Consider the following 18,048-nt stretch of genomic DNA (forward strand, 5'->3'; position numbering starts at 1 on the left):
ATGGAATAGCCAAGTAAGCTTGTGTTGACCAGGTCTCGATTCTCGAAACAAACAATTCCGGTGCAGAATGCGCGGCCATTGCCATCTAGGCCAGGCTGCCTGGAGTCTTGGCCCCCAGACTCAAGAGATTTAGAGTCTGTCTGTTCGTAGAGGGTGGACGAAATGACAACACTTGGACGTAGCCAAGAGCGCCGATGGATGGTCTTGGTAAACTCTTGTCTTTTGAGCATCGGCTTGCGGACCCAATGGCGAAGAGACACTTGCTCCCCAGAAAATGAAGCTGCAACATTGGGAATGGGGCCGCTGGAGAGTTGCTTATGCGGAAGGACTCGCGCTGCCCAAGACGTGCCACAAGTGGTTGACAGGCTGGTTTCCAAGACTTTAGACTCCCAAGACCAGCCATTCCGCGCCGTCTCTTCCGGACGAAGCTTTATTCTTCCTTCCCTCCACACTCGACGCCGGACCACATGGCGGAAAGGAGATGACAGTTGATCACAGACGGCGCACTAAAGATGGCGACAGCCGCCGCGTAGTAGCCTCTCGGCTGGTTAACCTAATATCAAGTCAAAGATTAGCTGCATCGAATCAAGAATGGACGACCGTCACACTTTTTCCTAGGCTGATGAGAAATCCAGCCGAATGTATGAACCTTCCATACCTTAGCTTCTGGGAGGTACGGACGTTGGATGCAGATTTGATGTAAGGTACAGAGCAAAAAGTGCACGGGATGCGCTTGGTGAGAAACCTGAGGTGAGCCATGCAGGTACCTTAGTGTAGACATGACAGGGCCAGGAGCTGGACACCAGAGTTTAGGTGTTTGGCAAGGCAGGAAGGAAAACCTGTCAGAGTCTCTACTTGCAGCCTGGAAACCTCGCCCTGTCCTTGAGGCGAGCGCGAACTCTTTCCTTCCACAATCAACAAAGTCTTTTCAACGGTCCTACCGTACAAACAACGAGGCAACACACAGCAATCCTGATTACGGGCAATGGCACTGATTCGACTTCCGGCTCATTGACTTTGCAAAATTTGAATGCCTTCAAGCTCTCCCCCGGTTCGTTTGCCTTCTTCTCGCCGGAAACCAGGCGGGTCAGGCACGTGCATGTTCGCTTTGAACTGGGGCAGATCCTGCAGGCCTCAACCCGCCGGCCTGCATTGAAGACTCGCGAACATGGTGTGTCATGGGGGCAAGCCGCAAACCGCCCATACACCTTACACAAGAACCGCAAAACAGACTCTTTCCGTTCAAGACTAGGAAAATAGGGGCTTGGTCTGATGTCCCCGGCACCCAATGCTAATTTTGGCTACAAAACGGAGCCCGAGCAAACAACAATGTACAGACGACCACCATCAGTGGAATCCTTACGACGGCGACTATCACGCAACTCCGAAGTCTCAGACACGGGCAGCAGTATGGGAGAGTGTCGCACCAGACGAGAAAATCCAGCACTCGACACTGGACACTCCCAACGGTACTGCACTCGCAGTCAATCGACCTCAGACTCCCCATGCTCGGTCGAACTCGTCTGTCCTCTCTACATTGCATCCCAGTCTCCATCCATCCACCCGGCCCAAGACTCTGTCACGGAACGCAGTTGGACCCTTTTTTCGCTTTGTACCATCCCACGGGGTTCTTGGGGCTCCTCCTGACACTTGACAATTGGCAAACCATCGGGGCACGACTGTCATGCGTTTGCCCCTCTGCCCACCACTAGACGTCTTTCCATCATCCGCAACCTGGAGTTGAGGAAACATCCGCCAGGGACACCATCCCGGCAATTGGGTAGAGAAGGCGGGCCGAACAGCACTGTGCACCACTCGCTGGAGAAAACAACCCGATTCACTCAGTCTCTAGCGGCTCTGCGTACAGAGTATGTGTCTCTCACCTGTGCGGCCTGCCGCGGTCCAAGAGGTTACACGGCCGGGACGTGGCTGATTGCCCTTGGCCACTTGGCGGGCTTGGAGACTTCATCCGCCGCGGCACCCGACAACGCCAATACCGGGAAGATCTCTTGTGCTTCTTGGCCGTTGCATCGATGCTCGATAGTCTGCCCTGCTGAGGGGGGCAGCAAGTAGTAAAGATGGTACCAGACGGAAGACGACACCGGCCATACGGCGACCCGCCAAGTGCCAAGAGAATAATCCGCCCCTTGGCACAACCATGAAGGTATGCTTAGATGCTACGCGGAATTCTGAGCCTCTGGATTGTTCCTTTCGAAATCCACCAACGCCGAGTATCGTCCAGGCTGCTGCTCACCCGCCACCTTCGTCCCATCCACCCAAGCAGAAATCAACAGAGAGACGCAGAGAAATGGGCAGTATCGTTGCAGTGCACGTCCCAGCTACCATCGCAGGAGTGCTTGGCAAAGTCTCATGAGCGACTGACCCACTCTGCAAATACTGCGTCCCTCGACCATCTGCCAGAGAGTCGAGTCGGATCTGTCTACGCGTCCCGGGGGGTCACCCATGCCCTCCCATGCCCTGGCAACATCAGAGCGTGGATCTCTGGGCCAAAATTGGCATCCTACCTGACATCTCTCGGCCATCGCATAGAGGCACGGCGACGATGCCAAGACCTCCTAGTCAGGTCTCTCCGTCAAGCTTGGTCTCGAATTGCCCTCCTCTTGCACACTCGACCGCGGCTGGCCTCCCAGATGGATATCCCAAACCGACCTGCCCAATTGGCTCGCTGCCTGTCTCTGGTGTCACCTGCGTTTCATGCCTCGACTGCGTCGGTGACTGCTTGGACCTCACGCTGAACAATATCCAGTCCCGCTGGGCGGATTATCTACAATGTACCATCGCTAGCCTACTCATCCAACGGCCATCCCTTGGCGCTATTCGGAGCTTTCCAGCTGGGCAATCCCACCTCGACCACGACGACCACCCCCTGCTTGCGCCTCCGTACCGACTCGATCAAGAGCCTACCCCAGACGGTAGCCCCCTCTGCTAATGTCTGAGGGCCCACGACCAACTTGAGGCTTTCGACGGGACTCTATCTCTTGGCATCTTGGCGGCTGTGTCTCAAGCATGTGGCTAGTCTCCAGTCTCAACTCATTCATCTTGGCTCGTGGGGAAATATATGAAAGCTAAATTCTCGTGCTTTTTTCAGATCTTTTCTTCTATTTCTTCTTTAGCTGTGCTCGACTGGTATCCTGTCTCTTCTCGGTTTTCTTCTCTCTCTTCTTCAAGACTTTTAAAAGCTATCTTCAATTCTTCCGCTGGTCGTGTCCTTATTATACAACTCTACGTCTATTATTTAGTGTCACCGTCCCGCAGACCACCCTTCGCCTCTTCTTCCAAGAGCCGTTCTACCCGAATCACACTCAGAAACACCGACTATCCGAACAGATCGACAAGATGGTCAACCGCTATATCTTCGCCGTTGCCGGCCTGGCCGCTCAGCTCAACGCTCTGCCCTTGAACATCAACTTGGGTGCTTATTCACCTGCCTTGGTGGTGGGTGATGGTGAAATTTCATTTGGCGGTAGAAACGACGTCTCCCAGTTGATGAACGTACTGGAGGGCGCCGCAGTTAATGCTGCTCAAGGTGCTGCGAATGCTCCGGCCGCCGCCCCTGCCGCTCCCGCGGCACCTGCTACCCCGGCTACCCCTCAGCAGCCTCCTCAGCAAGCCGCTGCTTCCGTTGGAGGTGCTACGCCGGTGACTGCTTCGTCCGCGGACAACCAGATCAACGAGGTTAGTGGAATCTTCTAGCTTTCGGGCGGCTCACGTCTGTGTGTACGGGACACACACGGACACTAGTACTATCAGACCAATATCAGCTAACATATGACCTCTCCAATCAGGCCCAAGCCATCGCAGCCCTCCAAGGAATGGGCAAGGAGATCGCTCCCCGTGTACAGCTCACCAAGGCCCGCCCCGCCGAGAAGCGAGATCTCTCTGGTTTCGATCGCGCTCTGAAGTACGCCGAGGTTGCCCTCACTAAGGGACCCAAGGTCCAGCTTGGCACTGGCAAGGAGGGCTCTGGTGTCGGCATGATCGTCGACAACAACCAGCAAGCGGCAGCACGCCCTGGAACCGGAGGAGCCGCTGAGGCCGCACCCGCTACCCCCGCTGCACCCCGCCCTGCCGGCGCTATTGTTGCTCAGCAGAAGGTCAAGGCCCGCTCCGACGAGGCCCAGCAGCCCCCTCGCCGCCGTGCTAAGGTCACCACCATGTACGTTCGCTCTGGCGTTCCTGCTGGTAAGTAACAAATAAGTCTTGGAATACTCGAGGCACACGCGGCTAATCACTACGAAACAGGCGTCGAGATGACCCCCGAGAAGCTCGTTGCCCGCGATCCTTCCGTCCCCGTTTCCCAAGTCGTTCCCGCCACCAACAACAACGTCGTCAAGCGCGCAGTTGAGGAGCTTAACGCACGAGGCGTCAGCGGCGGTGCCATTGATACCGTCAATCTGAACGTCAGCGGCGAGGGCGTCACCATGACCTTTGTCGAGACTCAGGCCGACGATGTGGAGGACGAGCAGTAGATTGCTCTTCTCGCGTGCGTGTGCCTGGAAGCCCAAAAAGAGTTTATTCAACCAAATCCCCCAAAATTGAGAACGTTGCCACGATTTGTTTCTTCTCCTGCTTAACTCATTCAAAATTTTACGATTCCCGGCCTCAGCCCTAATCCCTCGTCGAGATCCTTCCGCTACTCTTCACTCACCTGAGTAATCGGCTCACTATACACAAACGGCTCACGCGTACACACAACAATGGGTCTCGGCTTGCCTTCGCTTTTCACGGGCCTCAAAACCTCCTTGTCTTTATTTTTACGCCATGATATCAAACATTTTGGGAAAAGTGGTGTGGGTGTTCGTTCTAGACAAATCACTAGCATTCGGCGTGTACACTTTTCATCGATAGTTGAAAAACGCCTGGTTATTTCTCCTTATTGGCTGTGGCGGGCAGCGGCGGCGGCGTATCGAGTGGTCGTGTATCTGAATTTTTTTTTTCTTTTCTTGTTCTTCTCTATCTCAAAAAATACCTCTTTGCCATCTACCCAAACATTGCCCAGCGATTATTGATAGCTCCGACTCCTGCTTGCCATGCTTTCCTTGAGAGTTCCTTTTTTAGTGCATGTAGCATACCTTGGTAGAAACGACCGGAATCCAAAAATGCCTGTTTCGTCTCAAGCGAAAAATCGACCAGACGTTGAGCCTGCGTGGCGGTTCCTGCATGAAAAACATGTAGGCATTATGTGGAACCTGCAGCTCAAAGGGCAAAAAAAGCCGCCTATTGACCGCCTGTGGACGTATGGCGATCAGTTCCGAGTTGTTGTGGTTGTGAGACGTCCCATTGTGTTGCCGGCGAACATGGGACCAGCGGGACGTCGCAGCATCTGTCACAAGTCCCCTTACCCTAGTAGATACTAATAGAGCCGCATACAACCATCGGCGGTATCCATGCTGAAATCGCCCAGGGGTACAAGACCCAATGGGAGAATTGTAGCGTTTCCTTTGTCAGCGCGTGACTCAGGGGCCATCCTGGCTGTGCGGGAGGTGGGAGAAGCCAGACCCATGACCAAGGGTATCCGCGGGTACGACCGAGCGGGCAATAGATGCGCTGCGAAGCCCGCGAGGCGGCCTATCCGTGAGTAGTGTAAGGCCTCAGTAAGGTGCCCTGCCCTGGAAGACGTAGGGCCAGCGAGGTTGGGCGGGTGACGCCGGTCGGTGTTTTAGCTTGCCGCGTTCGTTTTGTCATGTTTGGCGTGGATTGCCCTGGGTTGCGGTTTTTCCTTCGTGTCTTGGGGGGAGGAAACACTTCAACACCCGTAGAGATAAGTCTGTCTGACCATCATCTGGGTAATGTTGTCTGCCTCCTGCGCACAGTCTGCCTACTGGACTGTTTCCGTTATGGACTTGATAAGATGGAGGAGTGTCGGCCAACGTGGAAGACAATCGTAGATGGCGAGCACGAAAACGACGTCCGGAGCCCGTCTCGAAGCCAGATGGACAATCAGATTGCTACTAAGACGGCTGCGCTGCTATGATTTCTCAGAGCCATGCTCTTTCCTCGCAACTCACATCGCACTCAGGCTAGGCTGAAAGACGTAGTGCCAAGCTCAAAGGCAAAGCTTAGTTGCGTTCGTGAACCTAGTCGATCTTCAATCTCGGAGGCCAAGTGGCCACCATCCCGAAGACGGGATGTTCTCACCTCTGAAAGACCCAAAAAGACGTTCTCTCAAAGACGTGAACCATCTCCGGGGCTTGGCGTTTGGATTTATAGTCCTCCGGAAGGCAGGATGTAGTTGCTGTGTGTGCGTCCTTCCTGGGCTGGCCACGCGGCAAGTGACAAAAGATTTGAAATGTGTCAAAGTGCCCATCCTCGTCGTCTGCGTGCGACCACGTGAGCTCTCGATGGTGACAGCTTACCGACTGACAGTCGCTCGGAAAGTTGCTATCCGAAGCCAAGCCTTTGGACTCTGCGTGTCGCGGAACTCTTCTGAACTTTTTGTCGTTGATCGTCGAATTGCCAGACGAACAAATCTACCTCTCCCATTCCTTGTATTCCTTTTGCTTTTGGCGCGTATTCCAGCCCAGCTTACCGCTGATACTGTTGACCCAGTCTTCGCTTCGCCGGCCCTGAGCCTGCACGCTGGCAAAGGGATAACGGCTGGCGCTGATCGTCACGTAGTCTCCGGGGAATAGCTCCACGCGCTCGCGGCCGTCGAAGCTAGCCCACGAGTTGGTCCTCGCGTCGTAGGGCACGCCCACACGAAGTACAATGGTATCGGGGAGAATGATGGGGCGGAACGAGAGCGTGTGTGCGCAGATAGCAGTTACGAGCATGACGGGGTTCTCCGGGTGGCAGAGGGAGCCGCCGGCCGCCAGGTTGTAGGCGGTGGAGCCCGTTGGGGTCGAAACGCAAATGCCGTCTGCCAAGACGGAGGTGAAGTGTTCGTCGTCACCGAAGATTTCAGTGTATGACATTGCTATTGGGGTCGCAGGATCAGTAATCTAGAGTTCGCTCGGCAAGGAAGCATGGTCGAGGACTTACTGGGATTGGGGCCACGATCCACAACGATCTCGTTCAATATCTCAAAGGTGCCGTCTGGTTTATGGGTGTGCTCATCCTCCCTCTCCTCGCCTACAAGCTCTTCGACGAGGTCGAGCTTTCGTCCGTCGTCGTCTTGGCTCGAGCTGCTCTCTTCGCCGTCCGCCAGTTGTTTCCTCGTCTGGCTCCTCATGATGGTTCCCTCAAACCGCAAGCGCAAGCTGACTGTAACACCCTTATTGAAGGCATTCTCGAGGATACTTTGGTAGTCCTCGAAATCAAATTTCGTCAAGAAACCCAAACTTCCGAGGGAGAAGCTCAGCACCGGCGGGACAATGCGCTGGAATAGCCAGCTGGCGTATAGTACGGTACCGTCGCCTCCCAATGAAATGACAAAGTCGAACATGTGCGGTCGGTTGCGACACATGTCTTCGTTCCAGTATCGGAGACGCTTCGATATGCCTTCCTCGCTTGTCCCAGATTTCGATGTTCCCGACTCGGCAACGTCTTTCTTGAGCTCTTCAACTATCCCCGTCGCATTGAACTTTTTGTTGTCTTTAAACTTTTCTTCCACGTAGACTGTATACACAACGTCCCGCTCATGAGACAGAAGCCATTTGGTTAGTTCTCGTGTGCGGGCGATCAGATCAGCATCGTGGATCTTGGTCAAGAGAAAAATCGTCTTTACGCGGAATCTGATGCGCATACTGCTGAGCCGTCTGCTGAGCTCTCGGACTCCCCAAGCCATTTCACTAAGCTGCTTCTTGGTGAGTAGTCGGCTATGCAGCTCGTCGTCGTCGTCAGAATGGGTGAGGTCGATTTGCGAAGCAGACTTGATAATCTCGGATCGCCAGGACTTTTCGTCAGCCTGACCAACGTCACTACCTTCGGGGCTATCGGCGGCCAGAATCGACGCTCTTTGCTTAGCGAGCCGTCCCTTGGGCTCAACAGTTTTCGACATGCCCGATTCCCCAGATACATCACAAGCACCCACCTGCCGATGAGAGTTCTCGTAAGTGGGATGACCGTGGTGATAGTTGTCCGTGGTGGCTTTCGAGGCGCTTGATACCGAATTCGATCGAGAACCATGGTTGCTGGCTGAGGCTACCGCGTTTCGAGCCTTTCTCTGGCTTTCGAGGAACTGGTGTACGATGCACTCGGTTCTCCGGCTAGGATGTCGCGGCAAAGGCCTGGAGGACTCGGACGTGACTAGAGAACTCTTGCGCCGGTAAGGGTTTCCGGGATCAAAAGTGACCTATCAAAGTCTTAATATGAGGCTTGCTGTTTGACATGACGCCTTCAAATTCACATACCTCGACAGCCTTTTGGTAGTCATCGTCGCTTCCGCTTGAATGCGCATCCTCCTCTTTCTCAAAACCAACACGCTTCTCCGTCTCGTCGTTGGTAGTCTCGGCACCCATTTCCGGAAGCAAGAGTGTTGCGATGACGAAGAAGGCGAAACAAGTTGGAAAAGTCGCGACAATGGCGGGGTAGCTTGATCGCGGCTGGTACTTGTAGACGACTTCGACGCGGTCTCACAGCATTAGCAGCGGATTGAAAAAGGAAGCAGTTTTGAGAGCGTTGAACAGCAGGTCCAATCGTTGGCAAATTGAAAGTCTATCTCGACCGCGTTCGCGAAGAGGAAGTTATCAAGTGGCTGTCTCTCTTCTTTGCGTCGTACAGTGCCCATATGCAGTGGCAATGAGGCAATTGGGCATGCAGAAAGTATTCGCGATTGCAACCCCGAGGCACGTTCCCCGAAAGTATGAATGAACAGAAACTAGGATCCAGGTTGCTGCCAATGCCGAGGCCTATACGATGAATGAATAAAGGTTTTGTTCTAAAGAGTGTGACTCGGAGAAACGGTAGGCGGAAATCTATCAAAGGAAACTAATGTAGTAGAGGTTGCAGAGTAAGAGCTGCCCACCTCAGCTCCAACGGATGGAAGCTTCTTCACTCAGCGGGGCCAAGGTGTTAGTGATGATTGCAGCATTATCCGTAGCCATTAGGGTGCTGGTTCGCCCGGAGTGGGCCGAGCTGACCAACATGGAACTCACTGCGGGCAGGATTAGTGAGGTGGGGGGCCTATCTGCCTGTGGCTTGTGCTGCCGAAGAACCGGTCAGTACTCCGTAGGGAGACAAGTCGCTGACGTCGTTGCTGTTTTAGGCGGTGGGACTTACAGAGCCAACCTGATTCTCGGGCTGGATAAGGAAACGTACCATGGGTATTATGTTTCTGCACTTGTCAGCTTTGCAGTTCTTCGTCAGTGTACCTCTGAGATGGAATGTAGTACATCAGGGAATGAAGGAAGAGGTAAGCGCCAGATGGCCAAAGTGACCAGGGCCTAATACCAACCGAGTTGACCTTGCGGACGTCCGCATGACTATCTATCTACTCTTGGGGGAAAGTCTGCACAGTAAGGATCTAAAGCTAGACACCCATTGGGATGCTGACTGCTGATTAACATCGGGTGATGCTGCTCGCGTACTATCTAACATGAGACGATCACTCCATTGCCTTGGCTGCCTCGAATGAGTTTGTTTCCCCATGCAATGTAAGGTAGTGTAAGCGACAAGCATTGCCAGGCACATGTCACTCTTCCACTTCCTGTTGGGTCGAAGATTACCCTACTGGTATCCGATCACCCTATGTACGGTTGTCACTGGAGAGTCCTGACAAATAAGGAGGGATGACCTAATATTCTATCCAGATAAGACATCCGATAAGCGATAAGCGATAAGAAGCTAGAGCTGGGTCGCACATCAAGGCACACCCCGCCAAACCACCAAGAACCAGCTGTCCAACCAATCACAAGCTGCAGCGCAAACAGCATCCCTCCTGATCGCTGCATCTTCACCGCGACCACATCAGAATGCTTCCGCGCTGAGCAACCGAAACTTCGCCCCCCATACGATCCGACACGTTATCGACGCGAGGTTTTCCTCTGGGATCCATTAATCTCCTCGGATGAAGCACACTCGACTCCTGCCTGTCTACCCACAACCTCTTGGAGCATGATACTCCCATCGACGCACCTCCACCTCCTCACAGGATGAACTCTTTGTGGCCCTCGCGGCCTGCCAACGATGGTGGCGCCGCCGAAAAGGTACCGCCACTGACCGGCGATGTTGCAGATGCTGTGGTAGCGGACGCTGTCGTCGCAGACGTTGGTCCCGATCCGAGCAATCCACCTCCTCCGCCTCCACCACGGCCGTCCTTGCAGAGAAACTCATCTGCACCCTCTCCTGCTCCGGCGCCAGTTCCGATACCCCCGGCCCCAATGCCTCCTGCGCCCGAACCTCAGCAGCCTACAGACTCGCTGTCATTGATGCAGCTTCGTAAAATCGTTGCCGAGTTCAGTCGTGGCGAGCCTGTCGCCTACGATTTCGTCTACAATGACATGAGTGTCCACGACGAAGAGGTTGACGAATGGTTTGTTTACCAGTTTTGGCAATGGGTGCGACTGAACGCCGCTCAGCGAGCCTTCGAATGGCAGTGGCAGCACGACTACGATATACAGACAACTTGGGAAGAGACGGAGCACCAGACCAAGGCCAGGTTCACGCTAGATGCCCTAGATGGTCTTCAAGTCAAGGACCCGACACAACGTGCTGCGCATATCGGCAAAGTTTTGTACCTAGTGCTAGGTCGATGGGGCGATACTTCGACGCCTGACACTGTAGGTGATAGGAGGTCGGCTGCCAGTGCGACACAATTAGAGGCTATCAGATCAAGCATCAGCTTTCTGACATCTTTGGACGGCATTAACACTGTTTGGTCGGCTCTGCAGAGCTGCTTTGATGTATTCTGGTGAGTACCCCAGGCAATGTGCTGCGATGTAGGCTTACTCAAGCAGGTCGGATGATGCTCGCCTCGTCCAGCCCGGTGGCGCCCAAGAAGCCCAGGATGAACTTATTAATCTCATGACCATCATGTATGTCATTATCCAGGAGGCACTGAGCTTCCCCAAAGAACTGGAGGCCACCAGAGCCGAGCTTCGTAAGTCACATGCACTCAACCTATCTAGGGAAGACTGGACTGACTACTATCAGTTTCTCTTCAACCTGGACTGGTTGATTTTATGTCGCTCGCAACCTCGAAGCTACGTTGGGACGATGGGAATCTGATGCCATCCAGCCAGGTACGATTATTTATGTCATGCGCAATCCATACTAACAAGTATAGATTTTCCTCCTCTTCTGGAAAACTATCCTGCTCGTTTTCGGCGGCACAAAAGAGGTAGACGAGGCGAAAAAGGCAACAAATGAATCACCCAATGCAAAGTCCAAAGACTTTATCACGGCATCACCTCTAGATTACCATGTGTTCCGACAAGAGCTCACATCCAAGTATCCGGCCTATGTCCCTCCGCGGACACTCATTCCTCTAGAACCTGAGAACACAACCCTTCTTCCACCCATACCAAATCAGCCCACGAGGACCAGCGCAGCCAATGGAATTTTTCCGGGACCGCCCACCTCACAGAGCGGCGGCGCTTCTATCTTGCACCAACCCGTGCACATTGCGACGCCGGCTCCATCACCGCCGCCGTCTCCTGGTGTTGGGGGCAAGGGCGGCAAAAAGCAAAACTACCAGACGAACCAGAATTTCCCATTCATGTACCCACCTCTAGATGCCACAAGCAACAGCGCTGGTGGTAAAGGTGGAGCTGGCTTGCAGGAACAGCTTGTCGGTCGCAGGTGGGAGGGCAGTGATATTCCTGCGTCCATCTTGGAGGCAGGCGAATTATTTGCAAAGAGGGTTCGCATGACCCGTGCTACGCGACAGCTGTGGGAAGAACGTGAAAGCTTTCTCAAATTCGAGAGAGGGTGGGAAGCAGATGGCGACGACAGCGATGTTGATAATCTCGACCTCGAGGGGCTGACCCTTGAAGAGAAGCAAGAGATTGCTGCGTTCAAGGCGGAGACCAAAGCTGAGGAGCGTAGAGAAGCGCAACTTTCGATGCGAGAGCCCGAAATCGACTGCGGCCCTTCAGCAGACCAAGTAAAAGATGAGATCAAGCGGCGTTTGCTTGCTGTCGAAAGCTTCTACGTGGGTGGTTTTGGCACTTTGAGCTGAGTTTGACTGACACTTTAACAGAAAGAATCCCTGCCTCATCTGCAGTCGCTTGTAATCGTCCTCCTGAGGCCGATACTTATGAACGTCACCGCTGTGTTGTCGCAACCTCCGCAAGGTCAACAGCACCCAAGCATGGCCGGCAGAGGTGCCAATGGCGGTATGAACGGCGGCCCTGGACCTAATAGACAACAGCAGCCCCAAGACCCCTCTTCAGCTGGAGGTGGCCTCCCAGAGCTGCCTGAGATGTCACCGGAGGAGGTCGATGCCGCGCGATCCCGGGAAATCACTACAAAGGCTATTACTGGCATTCTCCTGCTTCTATTGAAGTGGCTCAGAGTCTCTCGTGAGTATGCTTGGTCTTACCCGAGGCATAAACTGACCAGGCCGCAGACGTTCTGAAATCCGAATACATGACGCAACTTTTGCTGGATTCTAACTACCTCCCGCTAGTGCTCAAGCTGTTCGCCCATCAGGATGTTCAACAGGTCGTAGACAGCAAAACGGATCGGTTGGAGAACAGGTGTGTGATGTTCCCAGCCCTCACGCGACACAAACTGACTGATTAGCTTCTTTCACTTCTGCAATCTGCGGTCGAAATTCAAGGAAACGTCGCCTGTACAGGCAGAGCCGGAGGAGGAGGAGAGCGAGGACGAAGCGGCGCCACCGCCTATCAAGAGAAGGCGGTCACCTCCTCGCGTCGCGACCGCCGCCACCCGCGATGGCGACGACACCAGCAAGCTTGAAGGACAAGCCGCGGTGCGACCTGAAGTTGATGAGCTCGGATATCCTGTTGGCGACCTACCAGCAGAGCCCATCACTGATTTTTCGAGAAGAAACTTCTTCTCTTTGATCAACTACCTCCGAATCATGCAAAAGATTTGCAAGCACAAAGCTCACCGGAATCTTCTTCTGGTGCAGTACAAGTCTGCCAATATTCTCCGCAAGTCCCCTCAAAATTCCCCAGCCAGAACTCCGACTATACACCTTGAAGCTGTTCAAAAACCAAGTACCCTACTGCGGCCGTAAGTGGCGGCAGAGCAACATGCGCGTCATCACGGCGGTGTATTTACATTGCCGACCTGAACTGCGTGACGAGTGGTTGGCCGGCAGCGACGTTGATGCCGAGGTGGACTCGGCGCTGCCACTGGAGCAGGCACTACGCAGTCTGACGCACTGGTTCAATGTGCGGCGATACCCGGACAAGATTGCGGCCGAGCTACGGGCTGCCCTGCGCGAGGAGCAAGACTTTTTTACAAGGGAGCTGGAGAAGCTGGACATGAATTGGGCTGATGTCGGGGCCGACGACGGCGCAAACAGTGAGTGGGAGCACGATGCGGCCGGCTGGCCATAAAATTACTCTACGCGTCAAAGTTACGAGGTATGCTGACACTTGACGAGTGTCTGGAGTAGGTTACTAAAAGCTAACGGACGGTGCCGGGCGACTTTTTGCGGGAGAATGGATTACCCTGTCACCCAATAGCTTAGTCCTAGAGGCTCAAACGCATTTTATGACGTGCACGAACATAGCCACGATCCAAGTACAACTATTGGTCAAGCAAGGTCACTATGTACATGATTGATTCAAGGTATATCATCAATTGAATCGTAACTAGAATGACAACAAACAACCATCGCCTCCAAAACGACGGCAAAACTCCTCAATTTCCTGGGTATCTTTACCAACCTAGACCAGCTTTGCTTCTCTCTTCGACTCATTATGTGGACTCATTTCAATGCCCATCTCATTTATGTCTAGACTCTGTCGTAAACACCATCGTTGTAGTGCCTAGGAGGCGGCTGCGTGGTACCAGTCTCATGGCCATACTCGTAGCCGTTGGCACCGCCAGTCGCCGTCGTGGTGTTACCGTAAGCGCCTTCGTATTTGGGGTAGCCGGCGTCCTGAGCAACGGCGGTGGTCTCGGTAGCGTAGCTGGGGCGAACCTGGTCCGGGCTGGTGTGCATGGGCAGAGCGTTGTCGTTGGTCGCGGTGTCGGCGCGGCCGCGGCGGCGGAAGCTGCTGAAGAAGCCGGGCTTAGTGCCCGAGCCCGAGGTATAGTTGTTCTTCGGGCTGGGGCCGAAGCGCTTCTCCTTGCGATGGTGGCGGGCGAGGGCGACCTCGACGAGGATGGAGAAGATGAAGAAGAAGCTAAGTTTCATTTTGTTAGCTGAGAGTTTCCAAGCTTTGCCATAGGATCAAACTTACATTGCGACAATGGAGACTGCAAAGCAGGCAGTCTGCAGCTTACAAGCCGTGCGCAAACTGGGGAGGTGAGTCCAGCCGTCGCTTCCCGTGTTAGTCGGCTCGCCGTCGGCGGGGCCGTCGCCAAAGGGCGTGCTGACGGTGCCGGAGCAGGTTCCGGCGCCGCCCTTGTTGGCGACAGCGACGTAGATGAAGGCGCCGATGAAGGCGACGTCGAGGACGATGGCGATGAAGGAGGTGAAGGCGAGCCCCGCGAGGCAGCAGAGCAGTAAGAGGCCGACCAACGTGTAGAGGGTAGCGGCGCCTGAGATGCCCTCGACGGCGCGGATGGAATTTGATATCGGAAGGGAGTGGTTGTGGAGGGTCGCGAGGAAGTAGGAGAAGATTGCGAGGATGAGGATGGAGCAGCCCAGCTGGACGCCGCGGATGAACCACTGAAGGAATTTCAATGCGAAGCCCATTTTTGCGGCTTGTGTTGGAGCTTCTTCCTTTTTCTTTTTTCTTCTTGGTTGAGTTGACTGTTTGTATGTGTTCAGTGTACTCGGAAGCTTGTTTGTTTGGCTGACTTTGTTCGGATGTCCCTTTTGTCGTTCGAGTCACACCCTGGATACCGAAGGTGAGGTGGGATGAGATAAGAGTCAAGGTGAACGAATGGGGGAGGCTCGAGACCCTTAAGAATTAAAGGTTAAATGGAAGGAAGGAAGAAGGAAACAAGGGCTGCCTCCCTGCTCTGTCTGCCGGTAAATGGACAGCCCGATCCCGCTCCATTGCGTAGATCGTGGCAAGGTACAGCGCTGTTCAAGCCTGTCTTGGGCTGTCTCCGCCCCATCCCCGTTTATTCCTGGAACATGTTCTTTGCGTTCTACGCATACACAGTCAGTGTATTCACCACACACCAACACCCCCAAAGTTTGAAGCCAATTCACCCAATGACGGAGGACAGGCGTCAGGTTCTTGGTCTGGGGCGCTGTTTGCAGCGTCGATGACGGAGGCCGTTGTGGCTGAATGGGGGTTGTAGGCAAGTGGAGTCCGATGATGTCAGGCGTCTTGGAGGGACAGACGTCGCCGTGATTGGGCCGGAGTGAAGACGGCTTCTCCACTTCTTCTGTGCCGGAGGGCCGGCACGGCCACGGTGGTGGGGTCGTCTGTGGCTTTGGCGGGGCGAATGACTTTGTGAACCTTGAAGGTGTGGGGATCGGGATCACTCGGTTTCCCAGGGGTCTTCCCATTTTACCTTTCGCTTTTGCTGTGACTGAGAGTTTCCACTGCCCCCTAGCTTTCCATGCCAGGGTTGGCCGCACATTTCATCGGCTCACACGGGATAGCCCAGAGCCCAGACCCGTATGTTGACGTTGTAAAGGTGGTGTTCATGACTAAAAACCTACAGTATACCGAGAAGTCGTGGAGCCCTGGGATACTTCATGTCCAAGACGGCTAGAGTTTAAGAACGGCAGAGTTTTTCAGCTTTCCCGGGACCATCTCCCTTTGGACGGTTCTCGGAGCAGCTTCTCGGATTTATGACTGATTTCCAGCATTTATCCATACTGGCAGACTGCGAAGTTTGACAATGCCCGCATTCTGACCGTCTGTCACGTCTGGAATCCCCTCTGCTCAATTTGAGACTGCGTTCAACCCCGCTGGGTCCGGTTTTTGTCCTGTCTCTGTCTTGGTCTGGCTAGCTCATGCCTATACCTACAAGACATCCCTTAGTGTATTGTACGCGTCGCTATAGTATGTCTCGGTTTAAAGGTCTGGTCTGGGCTGTTGAAGATCATTGGCGGGCCGGCGCCCAATTGCAAGGGCGGTCCTACGCATGAGATAATTGATCATCAGCTATGCAACCACGGTACGTCTCTTCTCCGTCAAGTTTCGCGTAGAGTTTGTTCTTCCCGCTGCCAGGTTTTTTGTGGATTTGCAGTCCTGGTCGTTTCCCCTGGTCATGTCAGGGTTTCCCCGGATCGTGGGAAAGCCTGCCCGCCAGAAATTCATGATCATTCCTCTATACAGCTCGTAGATAATCGCTGCTTCGAAGAGACAATAGTGACTCATTATTTCTTAGCCAACTTGTATATAATAGGGCAGTCAGGGCGGTTCTCAATGTGACCAGTCCTTCGCTATCTTGACGTCGGACTGTTGGTCTTTTCGGACTAGGCGTCAAGTCTGTGTGATGCTCTCAATCCGGTCACATTATGTCATTGCCTGCTTCATCGACGCATTGTCTGACGGGTAGCGCCGACGGCAATCATAGCGGCGGCTTTTAAGCTGTCGACAATCGGACGATTTCGACGAAAATTTGTGATGTCAAATTCCAGCCAAGTGCCTCGGCCCGCGAAGAAAACTACTGGTACCTAGAAAGAAGGGTTCCATACAATCGTTTTGGGCAAGAAGGGTTCGACCGAGAACTAGCCCAGGGCTTTTTGCTCGACGGTGACGTGCCTCGCATCTAGACAATACATCACAGTCGTCCACTTCGAGTGTCACTGGGCAACAATCTCGAGTTGCAGAGAAACCGTAAAATTCCGAGACGAGACGCCGTTTGTGTTTGTGTAATGTCTTGCGGAATTGAATGCCTTCCGAATATGGACGCTTCGGATCGTGCACCTTCCCGGTAGGCTTCCGAAGGGGCGTTCGGTGGGCTGCGGGCGGCTGGTCAAGGACTGTCAATAAATCTACCGTTGCACCCGACGATTCCCAGCCTTGCTATAGCTTCGGAAAGCGTTTGCCCGTAGGATACCGGCGTTGGGTCCATGGGCGAAGGGCTTGACGGACGGCAACGGCTCCGCTTTCCTGGCTGGCACCGAGGCCCCGGCACATGGTGTCCCGTACCGGAGCCCTTGTGTGGGGCCGGTCATTTACGTTCGGTCCCTACCTTATCAATAGTGCCTGCCTGGGACTTTCCTGCCGTGGTTTTTGTCGGTTGTTCGGCGCCTTCCGACATCCCCTAACCGTTTGTCACCTTTGTAGAACCTCTTGGGGGTATCAGCGAACCAGACTCCACCGAAAGATGCGTCTCAACACGATGTTGAGCCATTTTCCGTGTTGGTGGGCGTTCAAGGTGGAACATCGGAACAAGGTCTCTTCGAATCGGACTCGTGTGCTGTCTCTAGCGCGGTGCGACTTGGCGGCTATTCTTGGCCGTTGGATTCTCTTTGTTGAGCCTGTAATGGGTTATTGTCTCGCATGGCCTGGCGTGTTTGGCTTTGTTCAGCCTTGCTACCGTTGCCCGAGCAGTCAGTCGGTAGAGTTTCGGTGTGGGGATGACATCCTTTGTCCTTCTCTTTCGTAAGGGAATCACGAACCGAGTCACGACGCCGAGCAGGTGGGCAAACCGCACGCTATCCTTGAGGTAATATGGCGCTCGGGTCGTGGGGAAGGGCTAGCTTGACAGCTTATTGCCCACATTGCGGCGAAAAACGATAGTACGTTTCCACTAACAGAAGCCACAATTGGCCGCCATGACAACTTCAGCCATTGCAATCTGGAGGAGTCTTCGAGTACTTGTCCATGGAAAGCCCGCTCCTAGCCCTAGTGGAGAGACCAAGCTGGGCAGACTTCAGCATGGCAAGAGCGTCTTGGCAACTGTCGCGATGGGATGACAGCGGGAGATGGGTTCCAGTATTGACGGGACAGGCGAGCAGAGATCGTTCTCCCTGACTCAAAGGTATCTGGCGCGTTCCCAGAAAATGCGAGTTCCTTGTCCCCTCTCAAAGGTTCCTTAATCCCTGTACTAATGGCTGCTTGATTCTCATGTGCTGCCAACGTCGAAGAC

General features: G+C 54.0%; 4 protein-coding genes across 4 annotated transcripts; 2 read left to right on the forward strand and 2 right to left on the reverse strand.

The window, feature by feature from the left end:
• Positions 1 to 3,357: 3,357 nt before the first annotated feature.
• N0V96_003764 (uncharacterized protein) lies at positions 3,358 to 4,490 on the forward strand (the record flags this gene model as incomplete). Its single annotated transcript, XM_053190582.1, has 3 exons — positions 3,358 to 3,696; positions 3,807 to 4,203; positions 4,264 to 4,490. The coding sequence occupies 3 exons, from the start codon at positions 3,358 to 3,360 to the stop codon at positions 4,488 to 4,490; spliced, it is 963 nt and encodes a 320-aa protein (XP_053051991.1).
• Positions 4,491 to 6,491: 2,001 nt separating this feature from the next.
• Positions 6,492 to 8,420, reverse strand: N0V96_003765 (uncharacterized protein; the record flags this gene model as incomplete). The annotated part of the gene is made up of 3 exons (XM_053190581.1): positions 6,492 to 6,937; positions 7,003 to 8,254; positions 8,313 to 8,420. The coding sequence occupies 3 exons, from the start codon at positions 8,418 to 8,420 to the stop codon at positions 6,492 to 6,494; spliced, it is 1,806 nt and encodes a 601-aa protein (XP_053051990.1).
• A 1,632-nt stretch (positions 8,421 to 10,052) lies between these two features.
• Positions 10,053 to 13,430, forward strand: FAR11 (Factor arrest protein 11; the record flags this gene model as incomplete). The annotated part of the gene is made up of 8 exons (XM_053190580.2): positions 10,053 to 10,810; positions 10,857 to 10,999; positions 11,053 to 11,141; positions 11,186 to 12,052; positions 12,101 to 12,422; positions 12,470 to 12,599; positions 12,646 to 13,023; positions 13,118 to 13,430. The coding sequence occupies 8 exons, from the start codon at positions 10,053 to 10,055 to the stop codon at positions 13,428 to 13,430; spliced, it is 3,000 nt and encodes a 999-aa protein (XP_053051989.2).
• Positions 13,431 to 13,831: 401 nt separating this feature from the next.
• On the reverse strand, positions 13,832 to 14,740 carry N0V96_003767 (uncharacterized protein; the record flags this gene model as incomplete). Its single annotated transcript, XM_053190578.1, has 2 exons — positions 13,832 to 14,225; positions 14,283 to 14,740. The coding sequence occupies 2 exons, from the start codon at positions 14,738 to 14,740 to the stop codon at positions 13,832 to 13,834; spliced, it is 852 nt and encodes a 283-aa protein (XP_053051987.1).
• Positions 14,741 to 18,048: the final 3,308 nt, after the last annotated feature.

Source organism: Colletotrichum fioriniae (assembly GCF_027942845.1).
Source record: "Colletotrichum fioriniae strain IMI 355084 chromosome Unknown scaffold_3, whole genome shotgun sequence".
NCBI classification, from domain to species: domain Eukaryota; kingdom Fungi; phylum Ascomycota; class Sordariomycetes; order Glomerellales; family Glomerellaceae; genus Colletotrichum; species Colletotrichum fioriniae.